Source organism: Mus caroli, unplaced genomic scaffold (assembly GCF_978045245.1).
Source record: "Mus caroli unplaced genomic scaffold, Mus_caroli_1 scaffold_18, whole genome shotgun sequence".
Classification (NCBI taxonomy): Eukaryota; Metazoa; Chordata; class Mammalia; order Rodentia; family Muridae; genus Mus; species Mus caroli.
This window is the reverse complement of record NW_028227273.1, coordinates 20,378,108-20,390,440: the sequence shown is the minus strand read 5'-3', so window position 1 is coordinate 20,390,440 and position 12,333 is coordinate 20,378,108. Positions and strand designations below refer to the sequence as shown.

Genomic DNA, 12,333 nt, shown 5'->3' with positions numbered 1-12,333 from the left:
TTAGCCCGCTTGTGGCCAAAGGAAAGGGTGCAGGGCTCTACGTCAAGTCAGCCTCTTCATTTCCTGCTCTCTGATTATTAGTTAATTGAATCTACCTGTGGAATTAATTTGATTTCTATAGTCACAAGTCAGATTTTCTGTTAATTTACAGTTGGGGAATTTAAACCTACTAAAACAATTATTTTTAGTTGAAAATAAAAATCTCAATATAATCATCCCCATGTTTTACTGTCTCTTTCCTATTAGGGCATTGATGTACAGTGAAGCTAACAGAAGGGAGACTTTCACTTCATGGCCTCATGTTGGCTATAGGTGGGCACAGCCAGATCCCATGGCTCAAGCTGGATTTTATCACCAGGTAAAAAATATCATTAATAGATTTTTTTTTTCTGCAACCTAGCTATGTACTTTATTATGCTGTTAGTCCTATACTGGGTTATTTGATACTTAATCTTTCAGATTAAGACATTTGCTCTTTTTGCTATCAAATTGATGTGTTCCTTAAGTGTCATTTTGGGAAATGTCTTTGGCTATGTGCTATTTTCACATATCTAACTCGTATAATCTGGTAGTTGATTCTTGAGTAGCAGTCATTCTGCAAAGGCAGAAAGTGGCGATGCACCTGAAACACTAGCACTTGGACGTGAGGGGGGTCCATGAGGTGCAGCCCAGCCAGAAACATGCAGTGAGACACTGCATCTATTTATTCATGTGTTTGTTTGGTTATAGATTTTCTATTCAGGCTCTCACTATGTTGCTCTAGTTTGCCTGAAAATTTATTGAACACTTACTTTGATATGAATGGAGTAATACTGTACATTTTTCCCCCTTGGAAAATTGTACTTGGAATTGGGAACTTTTTGAAAAGACAATTAATGGTTGAATTTTCTTTTTCTCTTTCCTGCCCTTATCTCTCTCCTCTAGGTACCCACCATCTTTCTTTTCTTCCACCTTTCTTTTTTTCTTCTTTTCTTTTTCTCCCTTTTTCTTCCCTCCTTTCTCCTCTATTTTAACATAATTTATTTGTTAAAATAAATATCTCCTCTATTTATTTTTGCAGCCTGCTTCATCTGGAGATGATAGAGCCATGTGTTTTACTTGTAGTGTATGCCTCGTTTGTTGGGAACCTACGGATGAACCTTGGTGAGTCTTGAGTTTCCTAGGTGTAATTGGCTAAAAGTTAGTATCATAGTACTTCTAAATTTTGCTTTTTTGATTTTGATGTAATCTTTTCTTTTTTTCCTATGTGTTATTTTGGCTGTATTTTGCTATTTAAGAAAAATGAGGTAGTTCTTTCTATATTCCGTCACAGTACTCCAAAATCTGCATAGGGAAAATGCTAAGATAGAAGTAGGCTCTTAGCAGTCCAGAGGCCATGTTACACCAACCATAGCACTACTGTAGCAGTGTAGTTCTGGGCCATTGAGGAAAGCTAACAGAGAATTCATGCATGGAAGTATTTATAGTACACAGTTTTAATTTTAAGTAACCTTTTACAGGGCATCTTGAGCCTGTGAATTATACTGTACAATATTTTATTACTAACACTAAATATGCAATAGTACCCAAGATCTACTATGAAGCCTTAATTTAGAAGAAAAAAAGTGTAGCAAGGGTGCTTGTCCAGTAAGCAGTAGAAACAGTTTTTAATTTTCAGAGATGTCGCATAGTTTGTACTAAAATGGATTGAAGTTTCATGTTTATTAGTTGACAACCAAACCAAAAAAATCATTATTTAATCTAATGACCCACACCTTTAATCCCAGCCCGTAGGATACAGAGGCAGGTGGATCTCTGTGTGTTCAAGTTCAGCCTGGTTAACAAAGTCTAGTACAGCTAATATACCTATAGTTTGTTACATAGAGAAACCCTGTCTCAAAAAACAAGCAAGCAAGCAAACAAAGTGGGTATTCTCTATCTTCTGTCAGTTCTGTATTTACCTCTCTACTCTTAGGAGCTAATTCTTTTTGTATGCTTGGCTTTATGACAAGATTGGCCATCACAGTGAAAAACTGGAAAGATTTTAAATGTCCACCAAGAGTACAGTGGCTTCTGGGAGGCAGAGGCAGGTGGATCTTTTGTGAGTTTGATGCCATTCAAAGCTACATAATGATGCTGTGTTTTTCTTTGTAAAAAATTGCTATGGCCAATATAGTTTGACAAATTCATGAGGATTAGTAGAGAATTAGAAGAACTTTTTATATACTTGTAAATTTATTCATTTATTTTATGTATATGAGCACACTGTTGCTGTTTTCAGGCACACCAGAAGAGGGCATTGGATCCCATTACAGATGGCTCTGAGCCACCATGTGTGTGCTGGAAATTGAACTTTGGACTCTGGAAGAGCAGTCAGTGCTCTTAACTGCTGAGCCTTCTCTCCAGCCCCAAGTTTATCTTTTTTAGTGATTATTGTCAGTAACATTCTGTATGTTCTTGTTTTACAAAAACTGTTACAGAGTGGCTCAGTGCTACTGGTGATTTAAAATTCTTTGAAGTAATTAACAAAATAATAGTAAAATAATAAATTTTTCCCATAAACTACTAAAAGTATTTTAGAGCTGTACTAGTTAAGATCCTAAGACTCTTATTTGAAATCTGCTAAGAGATTATTGGGGTTGGCTATAAATGAAGTTGGCTTTTAATTTTATTTTACACAGACACATGTAGCTTCAAATATCTAATTAAAAAGTTAAAACTCAGTTAAGAGAAGGTAGAAAGGGGAAATGCGCTAGAACTTGGCTGGGAGACAATGTAGCTCAAGTACTGTGCTTTACAGTTTGCCCAGGACGTCATAACAGTAAGCTGCAGGTGTGGTGTGAAAAACAAGCGTCTGTTCTGAGAAATAGCATGCTTTATGAGTAAAATTCTCTTGCTCTCTATGCTGTGAGTAAGGAAACAAAGATTATGTCTTTGGTAGCAGGATCCTGTTCTAAAGTATCACTTTGAAATTATATGCCGGGTGTGGTGGTGCACGCCTTTAATCCCAGCAGAGGCAGTCGGATTTCTGAGTTTGAGGCTGGCCTGCTCTACAAAGTGAGTTCCAGGACAGCCAGGGCTATACAGAGAACCCTGTCTCGAAAAACCAAAAAAAAAAAAAAAAATTTTTTGGAGGGGGGGGGGAGAGAAAGGCTGGCAAGATAGATCAGTGGTTAAGAGCGCCGACTGCGCTTCCAAAAGGTCCTGAGTTCAAATCCCAGCAACCACACGGTGGCTCACAACCATCCATAATGAATGAAATCTGATGCCCTCTTCTGGTGTGTCTGAAGACAGCTACAGTGTACTTACATATAGTAAATAAATTAAAAAAAATAAAAGAAATGGTATGAAGGAAAATAAACAAGGAAACAAACAACAGAAAACCAAATGGAAATATTAGGAAATTGGGCATTTTTATCATGATTTGCATTGTAGTGCTGATTCCACACTGTATTCAGTTAAAATGAGTACAGCTGCTAGCAATAAATGCCCATAATATGGACAGTGTGAGCACCGTGGGTACTTTAAAGAGATTGAGTAAGCAGGTAAAGCTAAGCTTAGTTAAGGGTTGGAAATACAGCTGAATAGTGAAGTACTTGTTCTATGTGCTCAAAGCCTGGATTCTAGTACTTACCTGCCTCTGCCACACTCCACATCCCAGTATATAAAAATGGAAGAGTAAGACTTTACATGTATCTACAAAGCAGGCAATCTTCTAGTTTCTGCTTTGTTCTTCATTAAACTTCCCCTTTTCACTCTGTCCGAAGGTCCGAACATGAGAGACACTCTCCCAACTGCCCCTTTGTGAAGGGCGAGCACACCCAGAATGTGCCCTTGTCAGTCACCCTGGCAACGAGTCCTGCACAGCTTCCTTCTGCAGATGGAGCTGATAGAATAGCTTGCTTTGGGTCTGGGAGCTGTCCTCAGTTTCTAGCTGCTGCAACCAAACGTGGGAAGATCTGCATATGGGATGTCTCCAAACTCATGAAGGTGCACTTGAAGTTTGAAATTAATGCCTATGACCCAGCAATTGTGCAACAGCTGATCCTATCAGGAGACCCAAGTTCAGGGGTTGATTCAAGGAGACCCACTTTGGCATGGCTGGAAGACTCTTCTAGTTGCTCAGACATACCGAAACTGGAAGGAGACAGGTACGTGTATTTTTTTTTTAAATGTAGTATTTATAGTGGTACATGTTTTCATATTCTAAATTTCATTTTCTTAACTCAATGAGAACAAAAAAGTGGTTCAAGTTAGAGAATAGAAAATAGATGTTGAGCTGAAATCCTGAAGGTTATATGAAATTCAGAAGTTTTCATTCAGATTACCACAGACTAGTTGGATCTGATAGTTGGAACATAAAGTAAGTATTTGGTCTCAAAAGACCAAGAAATAAAACACACAAAAGGAAATGCCACTGTGTATTAAATACACCTTTTCTCCACATGATATTTTCCTTTGTTATATAGCTAAGACAAACAGGAGTTGGTAGAAATATTGACAAGTGTCTAAGAATAAATATATGATAATGAAACGTGTAAACGTGCCCAGTGCCAAACGGGTAGCAAACAGTAGTAGTCCCAGTTATATAGAACAGGCTAAAATACATTTGTCAAATTATCTGTTACGTAGGTACTCTTGTCAATCCATTTCTATGCAATAAATGTCAAACTATATAATTCTTGAAAAAGTAAATTCCAGTCTTTAGAAAGCCATTGCCATATTAAACCCTAACATTTAGGCATTGTAGCTCACAGAGTGCATGTGTAGCATTCGTGAGGTCCTTAGTTCTGTCTTTAGTATCTAAACAAAGGCGTAACAAAAATAAAACAAGAAAAGGAAGTTGAAACGTTAATATTAAAGCAGTGGATTAAATTTGTAATTTTACCTTTTACCTCCTAGTTCCACAGAATAGTTGTTCAGAAATGAGCCTGCTTTCTCTTAGTTCTGAAAGTGAGTGGCCCTGAGTAGCAAATAACTGTAGCTGAGGCAGTAGCAAACTAGTAGGATTGAGGAGACATGGCTGGTGGTTTTTGTTTTGTTTAGACACCTGCATTGGCTTGAGATGTGGATATCTCTACTCCTCAGAACTGCAGGATGCAGCTTGCATAGAGCTTGAGACCCTTAGCTGCTTTGGTAGATTCTTGACTCTTGTGGCTTTATCTGATCTATAGGAGATGGGAGTACAGAGTCCAGGAAACCCTCTGGTTTCCAAAGAATCTCCACTTTTGACTTTAAATTGGGCCAGTTTCACATGGCTCAGTTTTAGTCACATAAACAGAAATAATAGCCCCTGAGCGTGTGATGAATGATAGCAGCTATCCCTGTGCAGACTCTACTGGGGATAATGTGAAATGAAGCATATTTAACTGTGACTTGGTTGAGAGTATCTGCCTTTTACCTGCTGGATGTTCAAAGTTACTGATGCCATGGTTGCTATACTCCAGTCATGTCTCCCCCAGCACCCCCGGGTGTCCTTTTGAGACAAGATTTTGATATGCAGCCCTGACTTGTCTGGAGCTTATTACATAGATCAGCCTGCCCTCAAATCCACAGCAATTCTCCTGCTTCTTTCCCAGGCGTGCTGGGATTACAGGTGTGCTACTAGGCTCAGTGACATGCATTTTTATTTAAGTGATACAAAATTTTGTTAAATAAAAATTAAGACATTTAATTGATAATTCAAAACATATAAATTGGGAAGTTTGTATACTTTGTCATGGTACTAACTTGTGGAAATTGACTGACAGATAAAGGAATTGTACCTGAGATCTGGTACAGACTAAATGAAAACTTGATGGCTATTTTCTGTTATTGTACATCTGCCTGAAAGTTTGAGTGGCAAGCAGTTTAGCTCTTTTTGTCTCAGTTTATTAGCACATTTGCTGATAACACTAGAACTAAGAATGCTTGATTTTTTTTTTTTATGATTTTATTAAAGGATTTAGTGGGTAATTATGGAAGATAATGAAATTGGCCTGTCATTTTAAACATTGATTTTAATTAGAATTTTGTTTTAAAATTTAAATTTGTAGATTAAAAGTTGCATAAAAATAGGCTTCTAGGATTGCCACATTCCTCTTTGGGGAAGTGTATCACATGTATACATGTATACACACATACACACACACATACACACACACACACACAACACACACACACACACAAACACAGTTTATTATACTCTTGTGTTGTTTCCAGCAGAAATTTATTACAGCATTATATAGTTAGTGACCAATTGGCTGAGGTAGTACACAGAAGTGAACCACATGGTAATAAGAAGGGCAAAGCGGGACTCCAGGTTGAGGATGTACTCGCTTGTAGAGTGCTTGACCAGCAGGGGCAAAGGGGATCCTGGGTTTAAGTCCCAGACTCCTTCTCCTGCCAAAAAGGTGGGAAGGGCCTGAGGGGCAGAGGAACAGGCAGCATTACGGGGAACACATGCACCTAGCACGCGGAGGGTAAAGCAGGACAGTGTGCTGATGCCCTCTTTTACAGCAGAAGAAAACCCAGAGCAAAATACAGCCTTGGTGCTCTGTCCCTGACTCTTGACTTCTGCTTCCTCTTCCCTTCCAGAGGCAATGGGGGTCCTGTGCATTACTAGTAAATAGAAATACTTCTGACTTTGTGTGACACAAGATGCAATATGTTTAATCTTCACATATCAAATGTGGGTTCCATTAACTTTAGGAACAACAATTTGAGATTAAACGTTGGGTTTAAAGTTATTACAGTATAACTTGTTTAGGAATTACTTTTGACTCATTTTTACAAAGCATTGACACAATTCTTAATGTCCTCAATGAGAACATGATAGCATACTTAATTTCCTCTAGATGCTATACTTGTTATATATATTTCTTTTTTGAGACAGGCTCTTGAGTATCTATCCTAGATTGACTTTGAACTCTTGATCTTACCTCTGACCTCAAGTGCTGAGATAAGACATTTACTACACTGCTTGGCTTTGTGCATTTTGCTGAGTTGGCAAAGATGTTCTGAATTTCATTTTTGAGGACACTATGGCATTGATAAAATTAATGATATTATATTAGCTTTAAAACAAAGGTAGTATTATCTAAACTTGTAACTTACCGTAATTTATTTTGTATGATTTGTAACTTGCCTATAATTTATCTTGTATGATTGTTACTTTTCTTTTTTCTTTTCTTTTTTTTTTTGATTGTTACTTTTTAAAATATTTTTTTGTCACCTAAAAGCTGAATAGTATGTGCGTAAATATGTTTATTGTAGAAAAGTTGGCAAAGATAGGAATGTGAATGAGAGAGAACATAGGGAACCTCTTGCAGCGGTTATTTGGCTAAACTGGCGCTTTCCTGTACCGCTCCGAAGCTCTCTGGGTTTACAAATGAAAGATAGACAGACAGACAGACAGACATGCACACGCATGTGCAACAGTTAATTTTAGTATGCCTTGACCTGGCTAGCATACATTTCCCTCCAGTACCCTGGCTCCAACACCTTCTAAATCTATGTTTCATCTTATCTTTGCTGCCCTGTCACCTTCTGGGCAGCCCCTCCCATAGGACTATTGCCCTTACCACCTACATTTTGGATGAATTTTCTTCTGTAGTTATAAATCTGATCCGGCTCCCCCTTCCCTCTGCCCTCCCTCAGACATGGCAGACAACTGTTACATCTGCAAGAACGAGGAAAGGGTGATGCAAAGATGCCACCTGGCAGTTTCTTGGCCACCCGAATGAAGGGCAAAGGACAGATCATTGTCTTTCCTCCTGTCTTCTGAACTGTGACTCACTGAATGAATACCCATAAACACAATCAGAGTGAATGTTGGTGTGAATACCTTTATAATACATTATACACACACATAATGTTCATAACACACATAATGTTCATAACACTGTTTTTTTGGTTTTAGAGTAATGGTCTTGAATTTGTTGATGATAGCTGTTAGTATTTTACTACAACAAGTTCAAGTTTGATTTGACTAGCTGACATTCTCTTTTGTGTTTGCTATAAATTATCTCTAATTTCCTATATCTATAAATACTAGAATTTTAGAGGTTTCCTTCCACAAAAACTTTCATGTAAACATTCATTTACTGCTTTATAATTGTTTAGCAGTTATATATCAAATTGATTTATATCACATTTTTTTAGCAGTTTGTATATTGCTATTGTTTTAGCTATGTAATAGTGCTTTAAACACTGCATTTCTGCACTGGAGTTGTAGCTCGGTTTTGTTTGATTTTTAAATATTTTTAACATTTATTTATTTAGGTGTGTTAAGTATTTTGTCTGCAAGTGTGTATGTGTACCATGTCCGTGTCTGGTGCTGATGGAGGTTTCAGAAGACGGATTCAGAGCCCTCCGAATTGAACCATCATATATATCGGTGCTGGGAACTGAACCTGGCTTCTCTTTAAGAGCAACAACTGTTCTTAACCAGTGAGCCATCTCTCCAGCCCTGAGCTCAGTGCTAACAGTGCTTGAATAGAACATACAGTGTGATCCCCAGCCCTGCCCCCTCTAAAGTATAGGAGATAAGCCACCCCAGCTGTGCTGTGTCTTTTTTGCTTTCTTATGTGATGTGTGTTCTTTTTTTCCCTGCTGGGGATTAAACCCAAGATCTGACACATGCAGGTTCCTGCATTGTAGCTGATGCATATCCCTGGACTGTAAGGCTCACTTGTTTTCTTTTCTTTTGAATTGAAATTGTTGTTACTTTGTCTTTAAGTGATGATTTGCTGGAGGATTCAGACAGTGAAGAGCATTCCAGATCGGATTCTGTGACAGGTATGCAAAAAAACCTTAGAGAATATATTTTATATCTCTTTATATTTATACTGTTCAAAGTAAATCTTCATACCAATTAGTTGATAATTTCTTGGTGAAACTGGAAGTCTTTACTGATACACACCATTTCAGTGTCCTATGTCTGTCAGATCTTGGAATTCAGTATTAGAACATTGTGTTTCATAATTAAAATTTAAATGACAGTCATTTCATTTACAGGGAATAAAGTATTCCCTGTCACATATTCCAGAGAATAGAAATTGTGCTTATTTTATTTGCATGCTATGCTCTTTAAATCAGAATAATATTTAAATAAAAGTTCTTTATACTCAAAGCAGTTGAAACTGTAAACTCATAGGCATTGTGACATCAAGTAGATATTGCCTTGTTTACTCATGAAATGCTAAGGTAAAAGCAGCATGGCTGTCAGGTAGCCAGGCTCTCTCTCCTGGAGCTTGCTTTTCTGTTAGTGAGCTCTACATTCTTCTTGCCTTGATATACACTCAATGTTGGATTAGAGGCATATGTCAGCATCTGGCTCACATGAGTTAAATATTTTTCAGTGTCATTCATAGGATAGGTTAGTGCATCTCTAATGGCCTTATTGCATAATTTTTCTTTATGGGTCCATGCATGTGTTTGATAATGCTCATATGTGCATATGCTGGAGGTTGATGTGTTAAAGGTCTGTTATTTCTCTACCTTAGTATGAAAACCCTTCCTTACTTTTGAGACAGGGTTTTTATACAGGGTTTTTTACCTTAGTATTTCATGAGCAAACAAGGCAAGATCTCCCTGATGCCACATGCTGATGATTTTACAGTTTTAACTTCTTTGAGTATAAAGAACCTGTATAAAACAAGTAGCTCTTACTAAATCTCTTACTAAATTGGGAGCTTGTTTATTTGACATGGTTAGCTGGTCAAGTCAAATAGCTGCAGGGTTCCACCGGTCTATGTATCCCTCAGTGCTGGAGTCACTAATAGATGCCATGCTTGGCCTTTCTATGGGTGCTGGGGATCTGACCTTAAAGCCTCAGGATTGTGTAGCAAGCCTTATATCCAGCTTATGGTTAGTTGAGCCATCTGCCTCTGCCCTATCATGTTAGAGTATACATCCCAATCTGCTTATTATTATTGTCTAGTTATATTTTGTAAAATAATGGTATTTAGCATGCATTAAAGAATTGTTCACAGTACCTGGGAAATGCTCATTGTTTATAAAGTGATGGTTATTGCAACTAGAATACCATATCATGAACATGTCAAGGATATGAAACATACTTTATGTCTTTAGAAGAAGTGTGAGTTTGTGTAGTGTAGCAGTTAAAAACTCGTTATTATAAAATAGCAAATGTTTTCTAAATTCTGATTTGTGATGAATTATTTTTAATGCTGCTAAGGAGAAGGCTGTACTGATTTTTGTTTAACACTCAGTTTTAAAGTTCTTAGCTCTGGAAAAAACAAAAAGACATGAAAATGCCCTGAGAGATACAGAGATTTATAATTTTAGAAAAGAAAAAGAACTGATTCCATTTAGAAAGTTCAGACCAGGCGGCCAGGGTGGTTCAGTAGGTAGTTGATGCTTACTGCCAATGCTGATGCCCTAAGTTCGTCTCTGAGACCTCTGTTGGTGAAAAGAGCCAGCAGACTCCACAAGTACTTCCACACATGCTCCATGGTCTGTGGACACACACAAACACAGTGCACACCGTTTAGCCTTTTCCTCCTTTGCTGTCCTTTTACAAACATAGAATTGGCATGCTGTTACATTTTCTTAATCGTGCATAGAGAAATAGGGTGGGTACTGGAGACTTTCTGGAACCTTGAACTTTTTTACAGGAAAGACTCCTGGTTTTTGTTAGGTTATTTAACTGTGTGGACTTTAGTTTTTTTTCTTATGAGTGTTTATAGTAAGTGTTTTCAATGCCCTCTCATCTTTTTTTAAGTTTTTTTGGTTTTAACCTAATTGTCTGCCACAATTGTATTCTTTTCTTTTGGTCTAAAAACCTTGTCTGTATTTTGGAGATTAACAGTACTTACATTTTGGGGGAGTGCTGGCAACCCCATAGTCTGCCGTGATGGCTGTCGTCAGAAGGATTGCTATAAGATTGGGCCTAGTCTGGACTATACAGCAAGACGCTGTCTCACTTTCCAAAATAATACTTGCATTTGGTCTATATTCTTTACTTTTCTTTTATCATTGTGTTTTTCATCTGTGCTTGTTTGATTTTCTACACTGCCTTAGGATGTACTTCAGTTTCTAATATGCAGACATTTATTATATATTATTTTCTTTTGAGACAGCATCTCATTATGTAGCTCTGGCTAGTTTGGAATTTGTATAGATCATACTAGCCTTGAACTCACAGAGTTTTGTGCTTCTGTCCCCTGAGTTTTGGGATTAAAGGTATGTAGTGTTATCCAGGGCCTTAATTTTTGTTGGTACATGTGATACATTTTTAAAGAAGTATTGTCTTTGAATAGAATTAAAAGATCATAGCAGTAAGGAGTAAAATCCTTTCACTTTAAAAATTTAAATATCCCTTAATATCCCTTAATATATCCCTTTATTTATATTTAGTATATGTATGTACATAAGTGTGAGTTCACGTGTGTTGGAGGCACCTCCAGTGTTTGTGTGCATGTGTGTGTTTATGTGCATGTGTTTCTTTCTCTTTGGCAGAATCTTTCATTGACTTAGAGTTAATTAGTCCTAGACCAAACTGTTTGGCCAGTGAGCCCCAGGGACCTGCTCGTCTTGGCCTCCCTAGTGCTGGTTACAAATATGCTTGCTTGCCTGACCTGTTGTGCATAGGTTCTGGGGACTACATTGAGGTCCCTCATGCTTTCCTTTCAATGCATGCATTTTACTGACTATGCCATCCTCTTAGCCCTAGTTAATTTCTGCATTTGATGGTTTTTAAGTAGGCTGTTTGCTCATAGGAAAATACTTTTGTTTAAGACTAATTTCAAAAATATAGGTTCTAACTTATACTTTTATACCAGTAACCTTTTGGAGGATTATGGAGTAAACATCTAAACCTGATAGTAATGAGAGATGTAGTCTCATCCTGAATTGTCTTACAACTTTTAGATGCCATTTTAGAACTCCTCTAAGTGATTTATATGCATTTGAATGACGTAGTTAAATTGTAGGCAGTATTAACCTCAGAAGTAAGAGTGCACAATAAGAGACATCTGTTTTTGGTTGAAGATTATAAGTTTTGAAAGTTCTTACTTGATTTCAAAGAGAAAAGTTTGTTCCTGAATCATATATCTGAGTCAAGGAAACATGACTTCTCATGAAGGCTGAAAACAGGGCTGACTGGAGAATCGAGAACAGACTGAACGTTGATGGCTTTAGAAGACAGCCAAGACAAAATCAGGACGTGTGGCTGTTAGAAACTGGCTTTGATGCTACTTAAAGCCAGGGACAGAAGGCTTTTCCAGAGTGGTTGAAAGTATTGCATTACACACAGATTGCCTGAAAGTTAATTCTGTGGTCTAGTGTATGTCTAGCAGAGACTTTGAATGAAGGGTCAGACTGTGGCAGAGTGGTGATCTGACCTGCAGA

General features: G+C 37.6%; 1 protein-coding gene across 12 annotated transcripts in view; it reads left to right on the top strand.

Annotated features, from left to right (window-relative positions):
• Birc6 (baculoviral IAP repeat containing 6) overlaps positions 1-12,333 on the top strand; it is a 167,167-nt gene that overhangs the window by 30,979 nt on the left and 123,855 nt on the right. For all 12 annotated transcript variants that reach the window (XM_021186110.3, XM_021186109.3, XM_085833029.1 and 9 more), the window contains exons 5-8: positions 247-358; positions 1,061-1,143; positions 3,747-4,130; positions 8,699-8,757. In XM_021186110.3, the coding sequence (XP_021041769.1) occupies positions 247-358; positions 1,061-1,143; positions 3,747-4,130; positions 8,699-8,757 (638 nt within the window). The remainder of the gene's footprint in view (positions 1-246; positions 359-1,060; positions 1,144-3,746; positions 4,131-8,698; positions 8,758-12,333) is intronic.